Here is a 23,409-nt window from a genome sequence, read left to right on the forward strand (position 1 = left end):
TGAGAAAATGTCATGCGCTTTACATCCAGCATAAAAATATTACAAAAAACAAAAAAGTGGTACGAATAATCGTATGGCAGGATCTTCTGCAAACTCTTCATATGTATATAATACCATCTCGTTGACTGAAATAAGGTTACCATAGAATTATTTAGATTTGATTACTCTGTTCAAAACCGAACTTTAAGATGTTGAAGCTTACGTGACTCAAATAACTCTACTTTGTTATATTTCTTGCGAGTTGATACCGTGCAGCCTTGAACGAAGTTCTAGATCCTTATAAACCCCATTACGTTTCTAATTGCTTGTTACGGTCATCAAAAGCTGTAATCTTTAATTTATGACCGATTTTGCAAATTCACTGTATCGCTTCCACCTACCGTGAGTAGGTATCGTTTAATGTGTCCCTGACCGACCACCGATCTAGATAAGTGGCGATGAAAAATCGTGGCTGTTTAAAGGGTCCCGCTGAATCATCGATCGTTATCGTTTAGAACGTAATACGCAGATTATTCGCTTCGAGGAGGACTCGAAGCTGGTGGAATCCGCGGCGCCAGGAATGTCGCTGCACCGGAATATACATGACGCTGGCGGTTACAACGATTAGTAAGCACAAGGTTCATGCAGCAATTAAAGATACTTTTCTTGTGAACCGGGTGTCGTGAATATGTAAATGCTAAGGTATATTGGCCTTCGTGTGTATTTCTTAAGTTTTTAAGAGGCAGAACTTAAAGGATGCAACTTAACATAAATAGCGTTTAAACATCTTAAATCTTGTTCGGGTTAATTCATTTACTGGAATTCAAGTAATTTGACTATGTAATGAGAAGAGAGCTAGAAATTTGGAAGATTATTTCAAGTATAGTAAATAACAGGTTCACACTGGTGAAGTGTCTTCTTCCTATTCTCATCTTCTTATTAAATACAACATGATTTGTTCTGACTATTTAATCTAGCATAACTACATTAACCAAATATTTACTTGTGATAGTAAATTACTGAATTAAAATTAATGTAAATTATTCTAAAATTAATTGGTCTAAGTTTTCTTAGATTTCTTGCTTCTCTTAGTAGACTTGGTGCTCGAAGCAGCTACAGGCTTCGTACTAGCTATATATCCTTTTCGAGCTTCGTACACGTCTTCCAACATTCCTCTTCTATCAAAAAATGCATCTATATATCTTCCATACAATGTTTCGTATTGGTACTTCTGTCTTTTATATAGCTTGTTCAGATCTTCGAGAAAATACGCGTAGTCTTCCTGAGCGTACAAGATATTCATTATACGAATATTTCGCATCATTTCTTCATCCGACTCCATCTTTACCCATGCTTCGTCCTCCTCGTCCTCTTTGACCTCGTAGATAGTCAAATCCAAGGGTGGAAGTCTACGAAGGGACGGAGGTGGCTTCAACGTCCTCTTCTCCAAATGAGCCATTGAAATCCTGGATGTCTCGATGTGCGACAAACGATGGCTCTCCCTTTTCGTCAACGATTTCTCGGAATGACTCGAAGGTTTCTTTTCGAACGAATCCGCTGAGCATTTCGACTTGATCTCGTGTTTCTTTATGAAAGCTTCACGGAGTTCTCTACCACGCTGCAAGCTGTCAGGATTCTCTTTCGCCCAGGCTTCCTTCATCCTCGCTATCTCCCTTTCCTTCGTCCTATCTTGGGATATCTATTGATCGGAAATATAATCGTCATAGATGATTTATAATGTAACCATATTATAAATACACATATACATTCTCATAAATTTAGCACACATAGGAGAACTTAAGTTTTGAAAAATCATTAGAAAGTTATTAAAGTGTTTAAGAATTATTATTTAATTTGAAGTTAAGCTATAAATCTTGAAGAACTATTATCTGATTTAAAACATATGCAATAAAGATAAACAGTGGCTACATATATGAAATGTTTGTAAAATCTTAAAACGTTGTGTAAGTATGGTATATACCTTTAATCCGCTTCCAGAATCAGTAACTACTTGAAGAATCCAATAAGGCGACTCGACAGCCGGAACACTTTCAACAGACTGCTTCGAAACTCTCCTCGACCTTAACGACTCACTCTTTGACAGTCTTCCTGTATTCGAAAAAGGTGGTAGTTTCTTTTTAATAACAGAGCCTGTCGGTTTCACTTTAAATTCTGACACAAGACTCCATTCTGTATCAGTCAATGGCCAGCTGTTTCCAAGCACTGACGCTTCTACGTGATAAATCGTGTGAGCTATCACATCATCCTTACTTCTACTTTCGTTGCTATCAACTTTCTCTTCGCCAGAATTCTCTTCATCGATGTTATCAGAATTATCCCTTTCAAGTGTAATTTCAGTAGAACTTCTTCGAAATTCCAAATACACCATCGGCAAAATAACTACACAAGTACCTTTTATTTGCGACAACACTTGACCTTCCTCATCGATGACTCTCAATCTCATTCTTACTTTCTCATACGATACTCTTAATCTAAACGAGACCAAACTAGGTTTCACCACTCGAACGATCCACTTGGAAATATAATTTCTCGAATTAGGAATATAACTGTTGGATAATTCTTCTATAGTTAATATAGGAGGCATGTTAATCGTGAGAAACGATACTTCGTCAATTAGAAAATAAAACACAGGTTGTCCTTTCATTGTAATTATATTTAAGGACCAAGGTAACTCTTTCAACGTTTGATCTTCGCTCCAACCATAGCAGAAGATAGTGTAACCTAGTTTCGTATGCTGGTACCGAGTTGGAACCACATTGTTTACCACTCGTTGTATTTCTTCACCTGTCTCATTTTTAAACACGCGTACACTATACTTTGGTAGGTTAACAAATAAATCTATACTGGCAAACACTGTCTCTGAGGGTTGAGGATTCACCACGAGTCTTATAATAGGGAGCCATTGGTTTGGCGTGATATTTGTCACCGTCCCTTTCAATTCTTGCGCTTGCAAGGTGTACTCGAAGTCTTTAGAACAATAGTAAATGTCACGTAATTTATCATGATGCTTTAATATATTCCTCAGTACCTGATTAGCTAAGGATTCTCGCTTATTATAATTATACAATTCTGCAACTTTCAATAGATTCTGTAAAACTTGATTATGCTGTTCGTGACGAGGATTATGTATTTTCAAATATCTCCTAATGGTAATCGTTTTGAAAAACGCTTGAATAACAGCTGCAGCCTTATTTTGTACAATAATTTTTTCCGTGGGATGCTGACTAGCGTATCTTCTATTCTCAATCAAGCTTCTCGTCTTGTTCAGCAAGTTCTTCAACACGATCGTTGCGTTTTTGAAGCATTCTAAGCCAACAGTATGATTCAGAAAAAATATTCTCAGAGCTCGTAAAACACCTGGAACCTCGTCTTCAGGCATGATTTTTCTAATTAATTGTACTTGTTCCTCGATAAAGTATTCGTGTATCTGATTATAGAACAACTTGTCCCTCATCTCTCGATCTTCAACCGGTGGCAAGTAGCTTTTGTAGTAAATCTTCAAGGCTTCCGAGTATCTTTCAGTGCCAAACGCTTGATAGACGCTACAGACGGAGTTGCTGATGTGCCTCGCCATCTGATCGACCGTTTCAGATTCTGTGCACATTAGTTGATACATCCTTCGCCTGTCCCCCACGTGGAAAACCGTATCCGATGAGATAGATATAAGGCAATTGGATTCTGAGTGACAGTAAACTCGTAAAAGGTGTCTCCCTCGATCTATTTCCATCACGGTTGATTTTGTGCCAGCAGTTAAAACGGAGACGAAGAAGATGGATTTTTCTGGCTTACGAAACCAACAATGCTCTTCTATACTTAGACAATCTTTATTTCCCTTTAATTTGGTTCTGGGAATTGAAGTTTCATCGTCGGCGTCTTCGACAATTTCGATGGAAACTTGGAACGTTGCAAAGTCGATGAGAAAGAATTTCTCTTCCAACGAATCGGTGAAGACATATAGCGGCTCGTTTCTGGTTTTTGACATTTTTTGAGGCCAACTATAAGTGTCGATGAATTCAGAGTTTTTAAACGTTGTTTTAGACGGTGAACTTCTCCTGCTACCTTTCTTACTCTCTTTTTTAGTTTCAGATTTTTCATCGTTTGGTTGTTTCGGTGCAAATCGATCTGACAGTTTCATACTGTATTGAAAGTAATCTAGTTTATAGAAAAAATGTACGTCTTTCACGTAGGGTTCCATTTTGTTAAAATCTGCCCAGAAGCTGATGTCCTCTGAAAAATCTGGCGAAATTTTCTTCTCCTCCTTCGACATTTCACGAGCCCTATCTTTCTGACTTGTTTCGTCTGTTTTCGACTTATCATTGACAGTTTCATCTTGAAGATCTTTCTCTGTAGTTGTCGTAATGTATTTGTTCATCACGCTATCCTCGCATTTCCTCAAAGGGCTGACTATTTTCAGGGATCGAATCGGTACGAAATATTCAACTGGATCGATTATTCCTTCGTTGATCGCCCATTTTAACCAACGATAAAATTTCCATCTTGCTAACGGAGGCTTCACCTATTATTTATATCATTTATTTTTTTCATTTATTTCGATATCCTATCATGGGCGAAAGTTTACCGCAATATATCTGGTTTAAATTAAAAAATTAATACAGTTAAACAAACGGAATAGAATGTCTTATTGTTATTCAATCATAAAAAGTAATCATTTTTAGAGAAATCATTATTTTCAGTGGTTACGAATTATAACATTGCTACAATATTACACAGCACGATAATATTAAAATAAAATTCAAATGGGATAAAATTTCACTCACGATCGTGTACACAATATTCGCTGTACTAAGTTCCAAAAATTATTTAACATACATCTTTGGGATCCAAAGGAATATCGCGTGACTGAGCTACATAAATAAAATGGCCCCAACATGGTGCTATTTCCGGCACAATTTCTGAAGATACTTCGTTCATGTCTTTCAAACCGAGAAACAGAGTAACTGGTTGTGGCTTAATCAAAGCGCTGAGCTTCTGATTATTTTTCGATTTTCTCGATCGATCGGTTTTCTTGGACTTTTTCGTATCAGCAGTGTTGATGGATCTTCTCGTAAGATTCGTATCCTTGGATTTTTTCGTCCTCGTCGTTTCCCTAGACTTTCTCTCCTCTTTACTTTTCTTAGACCTCGAAGCTTCTATTTACAAAGCGTTAAAACTATATACGGATTGTAAGAATGATAAATACAGGAGACACGCGACTAACCCTGACTTTCCTGCTCCGTAACTTCCGCTTCCCATTCGAAATGGTCTGCGTACTGTCTCAAAAAATCCCATTTATCTTGGGGTGAGAGATACTCCACTTCTAATCGCAAACAAACCCATCCTGCATTTAATTGAAGAGAAACAATATATAATAGAGGAAGAGAAATATACTTTTATGTCTCTAATTAAATAGATATTTTACATGTTTCTTACATATTTTGAATATTTCTGCACTTTTAAATTTTCCATAAGTGCATAAATATACCATAGTACCAAATATACCATAGATGCATAAATTAAATAGTTTAGTTATTACATTACCTGTTAAACACGTGACAGGATGGAAATCTACGATCTCGTAATAGTCTGTCCAGGTCAAAGAGCACAATTTCAATATGGCCTTTGAAAGAAGCATGGGCCATAATTCAAAATTATTAGTAGTTCGAGGTAAAAGTGGTACTTTCTCTTCATTCACTGGTATCATATCATCCACGAGAATCCGGCGCCAAGCTCCCAAGAAATATAATCTTACGACGTATTTGCCTTCGACGTAATAGAAATTTTTCAAAAATCTTTATACACAGGAATAAAGTTTCTTCACGAAGGAAAAATATAATTTTCATGGAATGGGACACTAAATCCTAAGAAATTAAAAAACCCCTTCGAAACGCACAAGGTATCGTATTCGCGAATCTAAGAAATTAGGTTTCAAGAAATCTCTAAGCGTATCAAAATATAATATATAATAAGAGATCTCTAGATCTTCTTTACTCAGACTCAGGATATACGCATTAACGAACATCACGCGTTAGAAAGCCAACAAGCTGTCTCGTTAATGACGATAAAATGGTAATAGTAGACGCTGGAGTGTTCTAATTTATTTGGAGAGGTAAGGAACGAGCAACATTCCCGATGATCGATTTAATTAAATCGCAACGCATCGCGGATAATTTGCGTCTGATGTAAAAAAATGAAATAAAGAAATGGATGATTAATAAAATGTTGAGAGTATACCGTTTGGATTTATAACGGGCCGATGTAGCACACCCTTGCCGGCCTTGTTCATCGAATACACATTCATCCAGCCCTGCCAAGATTGGTACCGACCATTCCAAATAAAATTGCTGCTCTCGCTACTAATTTCCAATCCATCTCGACCGCAGTACTGGAGATTTATTAGCGCGGAAATGAACCACCGTGCGAACTGAAAGTCGTCCCTTCATTGAACCACGTTCAATTGCGAGCAGGTTGCTTCTTGATCGGTGTGTACGCTCCGATCAATTGTGACGCGATCCCGAACAATCGTGGATTGCTTTGCGACTCTTTCTGAATGGACACTTTACTTTTTAATTAGTAATTTTTTCTTTCCTGTTGTTTAATATTTCGAAGTCGCTCAGAAACCAAGCTGATCAATCCGATAAATTAAAATACGTTATTTTTGGAAATATTCTAGCATGCATCCAATTCAAACCGCAAGTAGGGATGAAAATGATAATACTTTGAAAGATTTTGTTAGAAAGTGCGGGCATATCTGAATTAATATAGATTACCTGACTGTGTAATAAGTGTTTGTTATTCGCGATATAGTCTGGACTCTTTGAATTAGCGACAAATACTGTCAGTTGTCCCTAAATTCAAGTTATACAATTATAAATAAGTTAAGTAAAGTTGATTTTTTAGACAATCACATGAATAGAAATTAATTTTTTAAGGGAGCGTACATACATTTAGATTGTCTAAATTCTTTGCTCTTATCCACTTACGAGGTACTAAAGATGGGGGTAATTGAACGAGCTGTGTGTCGAGAAACAAACCATCCGGTCCATCTAGAATCAGTATAAAATTGCAATGAACAAAATTATGAAAAAACAATTTTTCTTATTAATTACTTTTGGGATGAGCCCAATTTTCCTTGTTTAACGCTGCATCGGACCATTCTGGCCACAACGTTGAATCATCTGTGGAAGAAGCTTCAAATACAGATTCTGAAGGCTTTTTGGACATTACAGACATATTTGAAACATCTTTCTTTTAGTAAAAGACGATCGTCCTTATGTGAAAAATAAAAATGTTCATTGAGAACAAACAATAATTAAATATTCAAATTTGTGGAAAAAGTATATATATATATATTTATTGAATCTCTATATTATACATAACTATATGAGAGTGAGATGTAAATCTACGTCAAAGACAGACTCCATAAAAAAATAGTACAATTTAAAGAAACTATATTATCTCATTAGTACCTAGTCCGCTATGATGCCATCGCGAACCTTAAGAAACTAAATGTATTAAAAATATTGAATGTACTACAAATGTAACATCTGCAAAAAAATAGTATTACTGATCTTTCGTTATTATATAAACTCAATAACGAATCAATAGTTACTTCGATTCTTTCAATGATAACAGTTATGAACGATGAGCTTGTACGTTTACACCATTAAAACGAATTTCTTCTTTTTTTCTTTTTTTTTTTTTTTTTTGTTCTTTAACTCACTTTTCGTTTCAAGTTCATATAGTTACACAATTTTCTTAACAACAAGAAAAATAATACTATAATTCATACATACAGGAATTACAATTAGTTCTCGTCCTTCCTTTTACATGACACTAATAATTTTCTTCTCCAACAATACTCGAACATAGTTTTATAGTCGCTTGACCAGGCTCGGCTTAATTTTATATTCGCTTTCATAGTTAAGTTTAGATTTTAGTACACATGTATAATAAGTAGGCATGAAACGGTTTAGCCTCAAAGTACACATACACGCATAGTAGGTCGATAGAATTACATAAACTTATTAAGGCATTGTTCCAATCTTCTCCTTGTTTTCTCCTCTAGATCCTTGAAGCGTTTTATTTCTAATAATCTTCCTACCGCATATCCAGAAACAAACAACGCGTAGGATTTACATTAGGTTATTTATCGGTAAGATATCTTTAAAGGTTATAAATATAATATGGAATATTTAATGGAATGTTCAATACGTTCCTCTTTTAATAAATGTATTATCCAAGTATTTGTCTTTTCAAAGTTCTTAGAACACAACGAGATCAGGATGATACAGTGGATCGTATCAAATTGTAAGTTTGAGAATCCTTATAAATTGAATTCTCTTATGCATAATTAAGTCTGTTTGAAAGTTTTAAGATGGAATATCCATATAGAGTTTTGTAGTTAGGTACTATTGGAATTAAAGATGATCATGGTCGATCCAGTCTATCCACAGATACACCATTAACACTCCATCTAATTGGAATGTGCAGAGTATAGATGAAAGACGGAAGCTGGTTACAACATCATATAATTAATAGAAGTGGTAACATTGGTTATAAATTATTATAATTATACGTGTTACAAACTTCGATTAATTCACATGCATTTATCAATATATAATAGGGAAAACAGTGAATACAGAAAAATAGACAAACAACGAAGACCAACAATTTCTTCTTTCTTTTTTATACTATATATTCAGATTCCAACAGATCAATTCTTTTTGGCACCAATTTTATCACGTAGTACCTCGCAATTCACGAAAATAATTGATATCTAATTATACAATACTGAATATGGAAAAAATAATGCCAGGATTGATAAATCTTCATCGTTCCGTGCTCATGACTAACATTTTAAGTTCTTTGAAGAAATGCATGACTCAAACACTCAACCTGGCAGTGTTTATAATGTTATCAATTTAATTTTTTTATCGTGAATTATTTAGTCACTTTCTAATCGCAGCTAAAAAACAAATACTCTTGCATCTCAAAAATATTAATACAAAGTTATTTTCTATTTAATGTCGTGCAACATTTCCTGATTGGTTACACGAACAACATAGGTTCGTATATACAGAATTTGGCACCATACTATGGATACTCAAGCAGCTAAAAAAAGTCTTTTCAGCTTAGCAAAATCAGTATGCTATGATCGTAACAATACGGTATCGTTACGTTGTTCTACGTATAAAGTGAAGAACCAATGTCAGTGGACGGTATAATAGTACCTTGCAGTTTCCTAAAGTCTGAATCATACTTGTACAATGATTTCATAGGCTATGAGCGGAATCCATAAATTAAGCATTGATTGTTTCGTAAATCATAAAAGAAGACAACGAGAAATTGCGTGGAACGAATCGTAGAATTTCAAGCAGGTTCATTACCATGAGATTTCCCACAATTATATATATTAATGCTTTAACAGGTTTTGCCAGGACCAGAGGCTCTTTGATCTTCCATTCGTCCGGCCTGAAGTCTTTGTATTAAAGCGAAAAGATCCTCCTCAGGCACTGTCGACCCTGCTTGAGTAGTCCCATTAGATCTTTGGTTGTGTTCCTCTTCAGCATCGTGCACCGTTGATGCTGCTGGTAAAGGGCTCCGCTGATCTTCTAAACGCGAACCCTATATACGCAATTTATTTAACATTTGATCTGACGAGTTTAATAGAAAAAAAGTACATGAGTGTGTGATATGTACCTGGCACCTAACCAACATCTCGATAAAGGAATCGTCGGAATCTTGATTACTGTTTAGGCCAGGTAAGTAAGGCAGCGTCACTCGTTGCTCATCCATTCTTTTACTTTGCATTCCAGCAATCAGTTCTAGTAAATCTTCTCCATCCCTGAAAATAAAATCAATGTATTTTAATACATACTATTAGTAAATAAAATAATGATTTTTGCAAAAGAGACGTACTTATCTTCCGACTCGCAAACCTCAGGTGTTATCGTTCTAAACTTCGGATTGCGATTTATATTCAATGCACAACGTTGATCATCCATTCTACCAGATTGAAAACGAGATAGAAGATCAAAGAAACTATCTTCTTCTTTTTGAGTAAGTTGTGGTGTTGTGTTATTACTTTTATCTATTTGAGATTCAGCTTGCTCTTTTAGTTTTGCGTCCGGTGTGAGCTAAATAAAAATGATAATTTCGTTAGAAATCTCCAACTCAATATTGTAAAATAAAATTATATTAAATAATCAAATTACCTTAATGAGATCGAGATTATCCATGCTTTGTCGTCTAAGCCTATATCTACATGGTGAAGATATATTAACATTTGCACCAGTATTGGTCGATAGTTTTTGTGCAATATTTTCTTTATTGTTCTCTTGCTGCCCTTTTTCCAAACCCAGAATCTTTTGTAAATCATCAACATTCATTTGTGCAGTAGCTTGTCCCATTGGATCTTCCAATTCTTTGGAAATGGTTAGATGTAGATTGGCATAATGTAATGCTTTTTCATGGTTACCCATTGCAGCATATGCGTTTCCCAAAGACCAGCAGGCACGGCCTTCACCTACACGATCTTTAAGCTGTTGTGCTATTTCAAGGTGCCACAAATGGTATTCTATTGCAGTTGGATAATCTCGCAATAGAGTATACGTATTTCCTAGGGAATAGCATGCCTGTGCTTCTACTTCTCTATCTCCTAACTCTTGTGCAAGGACGAGAGTTCTCCTAGAGTAGAGTAATTAATGTTTATCTACATATTGATTTATTGCTTTGAAGAGAAAATGTAATCTAAATACATACTTATAATGTTGTGCAGCTTTCTCAAATTCACCAAGAAATATATGTGAATTTCCTAGATTACTGTTTGCCCTCCTCTCAGCAGCTTTATCACCGAATTCTCTGGCAATCTTTAATCTTTCATTGTGATAATAAATTGCTTGTTGAAAATCGCCAAGAAGATAAAATGTATTTCCTAAATTTCCACAAGCTCTACCTTGAGCAGCAGAATCTTCCAATTCCTTCATTAATTCTAAGTTTTCTCTATAAAAGGAATTTATATGATTTATGTGTATAAGTCTATATTCCAGCTTAAGACCTTCAATTTTCTTACTCATAATAGTGTACAGCTTGTTGTAAACATTGTCTGACATCCTCAGAAAATTCCCCAGGATCTTGATGACCTACTCTACCCGCCTGTTTACCTTTAGCATGATAGACATTCCCCAAATTGTATAAAGCTCTTCCTTCGCTTAGCTATGTAAGAAATTATTGTTTTTAATAACTAATAGGAACCAAATATGATTTTTTGATCATATACACACCTTGTCTCCAATTTCTCTTGAAATTTCCAAGTGTCTCTTGCAACAAATCATAGCCTCGTCAAACTTTCCCATGACTTTCAATGTATTTCCCAAGTTTCCACTAGACTTTGCTTCTCCTAATTTGTCTCCCATGTTACGTGCTAATGTCAAATCCAATTTATGATATTGCATTGCTTTCACATAGTCTCCAAGGTAAAAATAAGCATTTCCTAATTGGCTGTAAATTGCACTTAAGATCCTTAAGTCATCTGTACCAGCTTGAATTGCAGCTTGAAAGAATGCTACCCCAGATTTACAATCTCCAGCCTTACACAGACGTTCACCCTCAAGCGCCAATTCAAGGCACATATTCCACCTTTCACTATTCTGTCAAATGTAAAAAATTTCATCCATCATATACTTGTTTATCATTCCTCCAATTTGTGTTTTCATTACTTCAAATATATTAGAAACATATGTCAATTTAGCAGGAAGGATAATAACATAATTTCTAATGCATAATTACAATGTGAAAAAAGAAAAGTAGAAAAGAAAGGAAAGAATATTGGAATGATCATGGGAGTGGCTGATCATGCAATTGCAATAAATTGATTAGAGATAGAGTATTTATACTGAAAGCTTAAATTTATTCTTATTAGTTATTTAAGACGGATAATAAATTCATAGAATGTTTACATAATCGTAAAGATAATTAATTCATTAATTGATAGGTATATATGACAACTTGAGTAAGTACTTATACATAATATCCACCACTTCTTTATTTTTGGCGTGATATATTTTTTGTTGTTTGTAGAAAGCTTCAAGAAATTATATGCTACTAATAAATAGTAAAAAGTGAAACGAATAAAAGCGAATTAATCGTGCACAGTAACGAGATGATAGACCAGTATGAGTCACGCGATTCATGTAAAAGCGTATTAATTAGTATGGTTCACTTACTTGCCCTTCTGATGTTAAATTTTCCGCACTCGCACTCAGAGACATTGTGCTCCCTTTCGTTTTCGTTCTCCCCTTGTAAATTAACAATCGATCCTTGAAGTTCCACGACCGTAAATAACAGCGAGTCTTACGTACGCGGTAAGCGATTATTCGGGTTACGACAGTAATTCGACGTGCACAATTTCTCACGCATCGTGCTATTGCTGTTTTTGATACTGCGATTTTACTATTTCTTTGCAATAATCACATTCGCGTGCTTCTCGCGAGTAAAACGCGCATCACTTTTCCCTCCAACCCCGTAACCACTCGCCGCAGTTTCCAAATGCAACTGACCGAAAATTGAGCGTCCAAACAAATGGCGCTGGATCTATGTCCCTGGTGCAACGTCCAATCGCGTTCCATTTGGTAACAAAACAAAATTCTCTAAGATGCAACACATGGTATCAGAGATTACTCACACCCATAGTTCTAGTTGTTTCACAGTACATTACGGTGCTGCACCATGCGGCCAAGTGCTGAGTTTAATTGACATTAGTATGTACAAGAAAATTAGGGATCTGCTCTCTTTAGTTGGAACTTAGCATATATAGTTTGTTGTCTCGGCTACGTACAATTGAAATACTATACAATTGAATATGCGGCTCTAGAATTTAACCTATTATAATATAAGATATCCACGCTAGAGGGCACAACAGGCCTACACCAATTCACAATATATACACCGATTTTGGACTCAACCGCAAATGTGTAATCGCACACGATGTGTCTCATGTGTACATCTTCTCGTTCATGCTACTCATCTTTGATATTCTGAAGTTCTCTTCGTATTTACAGTGTTCGATCGGTAGAGTTTGACAGAACATGGAGTTCATATATGATTCTGTTTTTGTTGAATGATGTTTAAGTCGGTAAACGGAGAAGTAAATCTGTGAGAAGTGAGTCGAGTCGCGCGGTGAACGGAACGATATTAAACGGTGAAGTGAAGGAGGAGAATCTTTTTGGGTCTGAGGAAGAGTTATTAATTTCGAATGGATACACAACCTCTCTACTGAATAGTTTTCATCTCACTGGGTTTACTTTGTCGTAAGATAGATATTTAACAATAATTGTAGCTTTTCCTCTTGTATTCCGTAACTTTATATCGCGTTCTTCTACCGTATAGAAAGTATTCGTTATATTAATAATGAGCGATGGTAAGAAAGTAGGTGAAAATTCCAGTACTGAGGTTGTTAACCAATTTCGAAGCTGTAGGGATCTTAGTGATATCGTGCCTCTGTATACGCAACGCGCGCTTTACTTAAAACCAGTCGCAAAGATAAATGTTTCTGTTAATCTTCCTCAACTAAAAGTAGCAGGTAAAACGGTCATGAATGATATGTATTTTATCTTCATCTGCATTTTTACTTATTGAGAAAGATCACATTTACGTTTTCGTTTAAACTTATGTTTGTCATTTCTTATTACTGAGAACTTTATCAAATGACTTTTTATTCATGTCAATCACTATTTATGTTATTAAAAACATATTTGTGCATATTTTAATCATGATTCTTCTAGGTTTATAAAATGAATTTAATAAACGCACCGATTAACTATGTTGAAATTTTGTGACAGGAAACAACTTTATTGTTTCAAATTCTATGTATATTTATAATTATATGTAATATTTTTAGCATAGTAGGTTTTTACAGAAAATTAACTGCGATATAAATAGGAAAGACAATATCAACATGGGAAGTAATGGAGAAGATCCGTGCCCTTATATTACCGGACCAGTTTGCATCTCTGAAAGTAGCCAAGAGTACATTGGAATTTATCAGATTGGAAGGAGATTTGCAAGACAGATGCAGACTACAGCGTGTGCTTGCAAGATTGGATTCCCAGCGTTTGAATTTGTCTGGATTCCCCAATGTGCTAAAAGTCCGTGCAGCAGAAACAAAGGATGATTTTCCAACGAGGCATAGTTGGAATTCTTATTTTAGAGATGCCAAGCATATGAATGAACTAAAACCTGGAGAAAGGCCTGATACTATACACATAACAGGCTTACCTGTTAAATGGTTCACTGAAGATGGTGCAACTATGCCCAGTGAATCCTTGATCAATAAGATCTTCAAGAAATGGGGAGTACTTAGAAGAATAGATGTACCTGCTGCTGATCCTTATAGGTCTAGAATGCGTCTTGGCACAAATATAAATAAGTTTAGTTATGAAGATGGCATATTTTTTGATGCGTATATTCAATATATTGAATATATGGATTTTGTTAGAGCTATGGATGCATTGCGTGGTATGAAACTTCTTAAAAAAGAAGAAGAAAAAGCATTTACAGCCTCTATTAAGGTGTGTTTGCAATGTAGGCATACATACATAAGTTGCATCAACTGTAATTATAAAATAAAAAAAGTCGTTTTTTATATTTGTTATTTTATATAGATTACTTTTGATAAAACAAAACACATGAGCGATAGTTCTGTTGCACATAGAGAATTTGAAAGAAAACGTCTTATAGCCCAGGATACATTAGCAGCAGAACGACTTCGTAGGAAAGAAGAAGCTGAAGAAAAACGTCGAGAAGAACTAAAGTAATTAGCAGTAATATTTATAGTGACGACTGTAAATAAAACATCATGTAACATTTCGTACATTATCTCCTCTAGGAAGAAAGAAGAAGCTGATGCAGTAGCTAAAGAAAATAGACGGAGAAAACGGGAAGAGAAACGAAAACGTAAAGCTATAACTATATTTCGAAAGAAGGAAGAGGATAAGGTGTCCATGAAGATTGCCAGAGAAGGCCAAAAATTAATAAAAGCACAAAGGCAACTTGAAAGCATTCGTTTGTTAGATGAATTATTTGACAGAATAAAGGTAAAATTCTGTGAAATTGTCATTATATCTTGGTAAGAATAAAATTGACTAAAATTAATTTTCCATATTAAGATAAAAGTAGAAAACAATGAGATTAAAATAGATGAATTCTCAAACGATGCAAAAAGGGAAGACAAGAGAAGTAATAAAGTAGCTGGTACCATTGAAATATTGAGTTCAGAAGAAGATTCTAAGGATGAAAAGAAAGATAAGAAAGTAAAAAAATCAAAGAAGAGAAAATCTAAGAAAGAAAAAAAGAAAAAGGTAACAAATGTATTTTTTATATTTCTATCGTTTTCTTCCTTTCTTTTTTTTAATTTTTATATTGAGCAATCTAATCTTTTTCAGAAGAAACGGAAGAAGGGTGGTAAGGATTCTGAAAATTCTGCAAGCCTAAGCGAGGAATCAGGCGCAGAAGAGCAAACAAAAAAATTAAAAAGTGTTCTGAATCAAAATGTTACATATCCATCATCGTCAACAGGTAAACACGAATAATAACAATAATCAATATGTGTCACCAAAAATACTAATTAATTGTATTTTTTCTTTCAGCACCGTCAACTTTAGAACCTCTTTCTTATCCCACCCTTTATCCACGTTTCCCACAACCGTGGTATTATGATGCGCCCCTGCCTGTGATTTACCCCAGTTTACCGAGAGGTATATCCAGAGGTGGTCGTTTTCCACGAGGACGGGGTAGGGGATTTTCATGGCGTAATGCTGGAAATCCTCATACGTTGCATACATTTAATCCTCATCTGTATAACGAACAGTACTACAAATACTTTGCTCATTTAGTAGGCCAGGACTATCATTCTTTCGACTACAGAAGCTCACGGTCACGTAGTCGTAAAAGATCGTTCAGCAGATCTAGATCGAGATCTAGATCAATATCGAGATCGAGGTCTAGATCGAGGTCAAAGTCACGATCGAGGTCAAGATCAAGATCAAGATCGAGGTCTTGCTCGAAATCGAGATCTATATCACGCGGCAAATCGAGGTCGAAATCACGTTCACAATCAAAATTGAGGTCTGGATCGAGATCTCGTAGTAGAAGACAAAGCAGAAGTAGATCCCGTTCGAAAAGGCGACGAGGAAGATCGAGATCAAGATCGAAATCCGACACTAGAATGAGGTCTCGATCGCGACGATCGAGATCTAAGAAAAAATCTCGTTCGAAGAGTCACTCTAATTCTCGAAACAACAGTAAACATCCTTATAGGCGCAGGCGAGAAAGATCAGTATCGAAGGTGAAAATTACAAGAGCTAAATCTCGTAGTACGTCGCCTAAAAGAAGATCGCGTAGTAGTACCTGGTCCATGCCTAAATCACCTGGCAGAAGAAGCTGTTCTTGGTCAAAAGGGGCAGAAGCTGTGAGCAATAAAATGGACACTGTTCAATCGACAAATATAATGGAGCAAGAAACTGCAAATAAAGGAGCGCCACAAACCTTTCATTTGGAAAATATAACTTCTGATTGACAAGAATCGAAGACCATTCTTCCACATTGTGTCTTCGATGCTCCAGCGTAAGGAAAGCGTATAGCTAACTCTTTGTACAAAATCTGTAAGAAATCCGTGAGTGCGTAATCCTAATTGTGTATATTCAAGTTTATAGTATTTCTTTGACAAAAGAGGATATATATTTTTATTCATGTGCTAGCTCTTCCTAGTTTTAAAGGATTCCATATATATAGCAATATATACGAGAGACGATATTTAAGTGCATCACTTATATATGTACGTGCAAAGTATTGTTAACGTTCTAATCCTATGGATGTTTGAATTTTGAATGTGTATTGTACATATATCATGAATGACAAAGATTGCTATAATATGCATTTTTATCTCAAGATTGAAAATAAACCTGTGACATCGACGTATTAAATATCTGTTGAACCATCCCAAGTGTAGTAGTACATTGATGTCTATTTTGGTAAATTGTTTATTGATCCAAATATATGTACATTTTGGAATACTCTTTATTGTTACGTAAACCAGACTTCATCTCTTTAGTTTCTTTTCGGAAAAAATACAGGGTGCATCAAAGTAAAAGACATTGAAATTCGACTTGCAAATTTTATTTGTTTTTCGGCATGAAAATGCATTGGTTCATAAACATTGTTAGTCATTATACTCCTATCCTTTCGTAAAGGATCGAAGATCGTTTTTTTTTTCTTAGCAGCGTTCTTCGGAGATACACGCTACGATTAGAGATTTATCGACTGGTGCTTCGCTTGATATTAATTAAATCGCCTATGATTAACAAAGATCATCGAAATTCATCGGTTTTATTTTCTTTCATTCTCTAACTTATTAGTGCCGTGATTAGCACCGCACGTGCGTATCCGCTCGACGTATCGCTTTCTCAAAACACGGTTTTTGTTCATTTCTTCATCTTTTTCTCTTTAAAAATATGTGCTACATTTTTTGTTTGTTTGTCTTCTCATCGCTATATTTAATTATATAATAATATGTATGTATATATATAATACATATATATATATACACCTTGCATCGCCACTCGTATGTTTCGGAATAATAACACCGGTTTGCTCTATTTTTCCTTTTTAGTTTTACAATCGATGCTCGACAATGATATTCAATCTTATGAAAGATTCTTCATCATTCGCTCGAATATCGTTCACTTTACAAGCGTGTTATGCCTTGTCTCTTTCCTTTCTTTACTCATTCAATGTTATTGGCATTACTCTTTTTACACTGGTTTCTCATTTTTTCCGCTTTTTTTTTCTTGTTTTCTTAAATCGTCTACCGCTACGGTATCTTCGGAATTGATTAGATATTGACTACTTTCAAGATTCGTTGCGTGGGAATTGTTTTTTTCTTTTTTAAATTTATTCGTTGCACGACGATAGCGTTCGTTCACTCTCGCATTAACAAGATCACATTGCAAATTTCCTTCGATTAGATAAAATTATAAATTCCTTCTTCCTATCTTTATTCTTGCTTACGATTCCCTTTGTAAAACGAACGCTATCATCCGTGTTCATTGGATCGGTGATCAGGGAAACGAGCTTGCTAGAATTGTACATGAAGTTATAAATATACAATACATTTAGCAATTAACAGAAGAATAATCGAGTCATATAAAAATAAAAACAGTGAACAGTAATAAATCGAATGAGTATCCAATTTCGCAGTCCAATCATAAAATTGCAAGGTAAATCTTTTTTACTTAAATATTATCACATAAATACATTTACCATTAATCACTGCAAAATTGAATTAAAATGTTTCGATTCTAGTGAACAAAATTCTACAGGATTCTAATTAGTCCTCGAATCACCAATCCAATATTTATCGAAATTAACTTTGCGTCATCGTACGCTTCACGCCTATGGAATACAGAGGTACCATATTTTTTTGTTCAATCATGGTTCCATTCACCACGGTGTTTACATTCTATATGTGAATCGTCCATTTTCCAATGGTAAAGCTTCTAAAGTTTATTCACGATCAATCATGGTACTAGGTATAAAGAATCCTATGAAACACAATAGGGCAATTGAACGTGGAAAAAACAAAGTTCGAAACGAAAGCCTAGATTTCTGTCCAACGTACAGGTGGTGCGGTTGTTTGTTTAATTTTTAATCGATTCTCATTCACTCGATAAACTTGATATTATAATTATATTTGGCTAAAAATTCACTGGCCCTTTCAAGTATCGTCGCTAATTTATTTTCTCTTCTAAAAAGTTTCTATCTAGTTTCACTTTTTATTCTCCTGCCGATTGTTCGCTTTTTTTCGTTTTTTCTTTTTTACAATCGATAGTTCAAGTAACAACGGTATTTTGTGAACGGTTTTCGATAGAAAATTAGCAAGAAATATAGATTTCTCTCAGTTCCTCTAAATTCAGTGGATACACTGAACGTTTGGGAAATGAACGACCCAAAGATTTACAATTTTTTCGCAGTTGAGCAAGCATCATGTGCTTTTTCATCGCCAGTAATCGTTCAGCAATGTACAAGTGCTAACGTGGCACCCTGTGGGTTACTCGTTCGTAATCTAGACCTCTTTCGATGGGCTGTCACACTGAAAGGACACACAGAAGATGCAGCCTGTACACGATAGGAGTTCTACTTTGAAAAGCTCCTCCTCATTCACGAGACCGGAAACCGTAAAAGCGATGTACGATATCTCTTCACGTGCTATCGAACATGAAAAGGATGATCGAGGAAGATTGGATGAACAAATTCTTATTTGTGCCATGAAAAATTTCGTATATAAATTTGTCTATTCTTAAGTTGAATTTTTTTTTTTTTTAATAAATTACAGCGTTTTTATGCTTTTTACAATATCTGTAAAAAAGAGAAAAGAATGTTTAAGTATCATTATTTTAGTTTCTCTAAATAGTTGTTGGAGTTTTATAAAATTCTTTCCAAAGTACGTGAAAAACTTTGCAGATTTTTATTCGATATTATATCGTGAAATTTGTACGCGTTGCAGCTACATACACTATTCCACGAATAGTTCACTAGCAAGTAGAATCTTACAAAGTAGCTTTATGTGTTTTCCATCTGATTGAATTTGCAACTGTCGCCAGAAACTGAGACCCTTTCGACGATTTGTTTCAACGATTTCCATGTTCCGTGCAGGTTGTCTGCGAACAAAACTCTCTGGACTTACGTAATCAATTGCAATGTCAACGGCACTCGCGATGGATTTATGTAGATGAAAGTAATCGAATCGTATCGTGAACAAAAATGTTGTACGCTGACTAGTCGTTATTAAATCATCGATCCAGCTGTTGTGGAACGAAGTTACTTTAGATGTTTCTGAAGACGTGAATAACGAGGTACGCCAAAGAATATTCTAAATTATGCAACATGGTTCGATAAGTTGTACGTAGCAAGCGAAACTTCCTGGCAATACTAATATTATTTGCTTGGAAAAAAGTAGAAAGTTTCCAAATATATTAAACTTTGTTCACTTCGCTTTGTATTATATTCTTTCTATTAACAATTTTTTAACTTTATTTTATTTGATATCTTTATAATGCAAAACGACTAGGAGAGCCACAATGACCCTTCCATTGTTTTTGTTTTACGTTAAAAACGAAAGTAAGTAAAGAAATATTGAATAAAGTCACAGATGATAGAATGAAATGACTGAAATTGATTACAAGTGACAAAGTTATTGTGAAGCTAGTTCATAAAATCGATTCGTTGTAAGCAATTGAGCGATAGTATAAACCTCTTTCAATGCACCACTCGTTCAACGCTCCATCTATTAATAATGTTCATTTGTTAGAGCTTAACGATGATCAACGTTGATCGTTTAGACTAAATAAAACTACTTCCATACGACTCATTTATCAATCATGACGAGACAAGTACTGAAACGTAATTTTCAGTAGTATGAGTCGACCATGTATCAGGCACAGATGCAACCAGACTGAATTCATTCGTATAAAGACTCGACGACACGATGATTATATGATAAATGAGCGCGATGACGTGTTAAGAACGATAATAACAATTTCGAGAAATAACAACAAGCGATTCTACCTTGCTTCATCTTGTGTGTCTCCTGTCAATGATAAATAGTAAGAAAAATGGAGAAATTGGGAGATAGAGAGAGCTCATTAAAAAAGACTGTTTCCCCTTAACTCGTGGTCGCTAAATCACCCTATATAGATTAATAGATAGTACATTACTTAGTAATTTTTTGGTCATTTTACGTAACAGTTAGACGGCGACAGCCCGCTAGTTAATTATTGGTAAAGATCTTAATAAAGTATTTGAGAGTTAAAACCGTTTAAACACTACCGTTATTCATCATAATAATCATAATAATCCGTAATAATCATAGTAATGATCCGTAATAATAATAACAATAATAAATGACCAATATGTAGTAATAACGTGGTAATTTTTGTATAAATCGCTCGGAGAAGCCGGTTATCTCCGATATTCTTTTCGATATTTTTTCGCCATCCATCGTTTCCCTCTTTTTCCCCGTTTTCTTTATTTTCGTTACTTTTTTCATTCACCTTTCGTACGAATCATCATCGATTAACCGCGCCCGAAGACGATCAATCGCAACCGTTCGCCATTTCAAAGCGATCGTCCGCGTTATTTTACTCTCTTTCGCGTGTTAAGTATCTTTTACGTCTTACTATCCCTCTACGATCCTATACAAGTTTTTTTAAAAACTTCTTTCTTCGTTTTTCTCCTCTTACTTCTTCAAGTATCGCATAATCGCTGTGTCAGCCCGTCGATCCAAAAATTCGCTAATTAATCGCAACAGGAAGGAAGAAAGTATACGAGGATCAACGTGGAAACAACGTGTCTCTGTTCAACTACGTTTATGTACAAAGATAGTCCGATTTAGCCTACGTTTCACGTTACGCTCGACCGTTCGTTCGTTTATTCTACTTTCGTCCACAGCGCGATTCGCGTGTTTTATCTAGTTTCTGGTGTTCGTGTGCGCGTTTTTTCTTCGCTCATTGCAACATAATCTTCTGTTATATTTTTCTTCTTTCTCATTCTACCTTCTTTTTTTTCGAATTACGACGCATTCTCATGACTGACAGCACTGACGACCGGTGGCACGAACGATTCATGGAATGAAGGCGGCAGTTACGCGGCCCCCGTGCATATTGCGTAGCACGTCGCTTTCATGCTTCTCGAGAAACACAAGAACGCGCTTCATTGTGCCGCTGTGTAACACGGTGCGCAGCGTTTTAAACTTGACACAATCGCATGTTCCGTAACACGCATAGAGATATGAAAACAGAGTGCATGAGCGAGCTGAGAAAGCGATATAGGAGTAGAAAGAGAACGCTGCATAAGGGTCTCTCGTGTCCTTATCTAATAACGTATGCACATTCGTACAGTAAACATGTAAGTTATAATACCGATCAACGAGTAGCGTCATTATGCATGCCTGATTAGACAAGGACAAAAGATGCTCTTATGCAGCGTTTTTGTTCTTTTCCCATATCGCATCCACTTAGACATGAATCGGATACTTTATCTTTATATCTTTATGGTAATACAGAAAACGAAGCGCTACGTCGATCGGTTCGAATAACACAAACGTTTACATACCTTGGAAAGTTTGTTCATTCATATCCAACGAATTTGAAAATTTCCTCTTGAATTCTAAAATTTTGACAGAGTAGATCTACATTCATACGAATAAACATCGAAATTGAGATTGGAGTTTAACGTAAAAGAATTAGATTTATCTTCTTTAGATAATCTTCTGCGAAGAGGAGTCTACAAAATTTTATTTAGATATCGATCGGTGCAAGAGATTAGGTACAATTTTTTTTTTTTTAAAGAAGATATTCTATATTAGATATAAATAATTATTTAATATATAGAAATATCTAATATTTATAACATTCCGTTTGTGGGACTAGCGTTTGCATTATTCTCACTATCGACGACCATAAATTTAGACCTCGAACGAATTAACATCAACATAGTACACCGCCGTGCGTCGCGCAACAAGGGGAGACCACCCTTATTTTCGACAGCAGGGTGTTCGTCCACGCTTTGCGCCCAGTAGTCTCGAGCTCATCGAACGTACAAAATACATATGTACACATGTAAAGTACAACATTTAAACATTCACGAAACACTCGACGGGCGCAGAAGTATGGCGATCGTAAGTGCGTGTATGTCGGAACTTGTGCCCCTGAACACAAAAGCGTCCTCCTTTGCTTCCTTAAACATACGTATATAAACTCTGCTTGAAACAAAGGCCATAATACATGTTTCGATATATATATATATATACACTATATACTATAATATCGTGTATATTACATAATATAGTATACACATATGTACAGGTATAAACATACAAATCAATCTCGGCATATCTGCGACGGGGTAGGAGCTTTGTCTTTTGAAAATATTTCTGTTATTCTGACCAACACGATCGAATAGTCGTTAATTACTCTATATAATTAATTATAATATATAATTAATTAGTTACTCTGTAATTAACCTTAATAAAAAGTATATTTGGTAGTGATTAAAAATTTGTTCGTTTAGAGCGAAACAAAGACTAGATTCTTTCAATCTTTGCGTACTTATTTGATAGAGTCGTTGGAAATATTTATGTCAGCATTGTTCAAAATAACGAAAATATTTCGAGTGGACAAAGGCGCTTCGTCCCATATGCACACGCGATATAATTATTTGTGTGTATGAACGTGTGAGGAAGAGTTATCAATGAAACAATTTCACTCGGGCAATATATATATATATAGATCGCCGGTTAAGGTCCTTTTCACGGGTTATCACATTGAGTCGATTCCCCTTTTCCCTCCATTTCCGTTC

At 35.3% G+C, this 23,409-nt stretch overlaps 3 protein-coding genes across 8 annotated transcripts; 1 reads left to right on the forward strand and 2 right to left on the reverse strand.

Moving 5' to 3' along the window:
* Positions 1 to 392: 392 nt before the first annotated feature.
* LOC117212999 lies at positions 393 to 4,532 on the reverse strand. The gene is made up of 2 exons (XM_033458203.1): positions 1,961 to 4,532; positions 393 to 1,678 (listed from the first exon to the last, which is right to left on the reverse strand). Exons 1-2 carry the CDS (start codon positions 4,370 to 4,372, stop codon positions 1,040 to 1,042), a joined length of 3,051 nt encoding a protein of 1,016 aa, XP_033314094.1. The 5' UTR covers positions 4,373 to 4,532; the 3' UTR covers positions 393 to 1,039.
* Positions 4,533 to 7,322: 2,790 nt separating this feature from the next.
* LOC117213001 (G-protein-signaling modulator 2) lies at positions 7,323 to 12,269 on the reverse strand. 2 transcript variants are annotated; one of them, XM_033458211.1, is made up of 9 exons: positions 12,225 to 12,269; positions 11,283 to 11,648; positions 11,072 to 11,214; positions 10,762 to 11,001; positions 10,215 to 10,686; positions 9,919 to 10,136; positions 9,700 to 9,844; positions 9,387 to 9,624; positions 7,323 to 8,511 (listed from the first exon to the last, which is right to left on the reverse strand). In XM_033458211.1, exons 1-8 carry the CDS (start codon positions 12,267 to 12,269, stop codon positions 9,421 to 9,423), a joined length of 1,833 nt encoding a protein of 610 aa, XP_033314102.1. In that variant the 3' UTR covers positions 7,323 to 8,511; positions 9,387 to 9,420. The 2 variants fall into 2 exon arrangements, with proteins under 2 accessions (XP_033314102.1, XP_033314101.1); XM_033458210.1 differs by having other exon boundaries at positions 7,323 to 9,624.
* A 653-nt stretch (positions 12,270 to 12,922) lies between these two features.
* LOC117213000 (A-kinase anchor protein 17A-like) lies at positions 12,923 to 17,069 on the forward strand. Of its 5 annotated transcripts, XM_033458206.1 has the most exons (8): positions 12,923 to 13,307; positions 13,387 to 13,579; positions 13,939 to 14,567; positions 14,661 to 14,809; positions 14,885 to 15,092; positions 15,165 to 15,356; positions 15,441 to 15,573; positions 15,645 to 17,069. In XM_033458206.1, exons 2-8 carry the CDS (start codon positions 13,408 to 13,410, stop codon positions 16,571 to 16,573), a joined length of 2,412 nt encoding a protein of 803 aa, XP_033314097.1. In that variant the 5' UTR covers positions 12,923 to 13,307; positions 13,387 to 13,407; the 3' UTR covers positions 16,574 to 17,069. The 5 variants fall into 5 exon arrangements, with proteins under 5 accessions (XP_033314097.1, XP_033314096.1, XP_033314098.1 ...); XM_033458205.1 differs by having other exon boundaries at positions 12,923 to 13,579; XM_033458207.1 differs by lacking the exon at positions 12,923 to 13,307 and having other exon boundaries at positions 13,452 to 13,579; positions 13,898 to 14,567.
* The last annotated feature ends 6,340 nt before the right edge of the window (positions 17,070 to 23,409 follow it).

Source organism: Bombus bifarius, unplaced genomic scaffold (assembly GCF_011952205.1).
Source record: "Bombus bifarius isolate JDL3187 unplaced genomic scaffold, Bbif_JDL3187 scf7180000008422, whole genome shotgun sequence".
In the NCBI taxonomy this organism is placed as follows: Eukaryota; Metazoa; Arthropoda; class Insecta; order Hymenoptera; family Apidae; genus Bombus; species Bombus bifarius.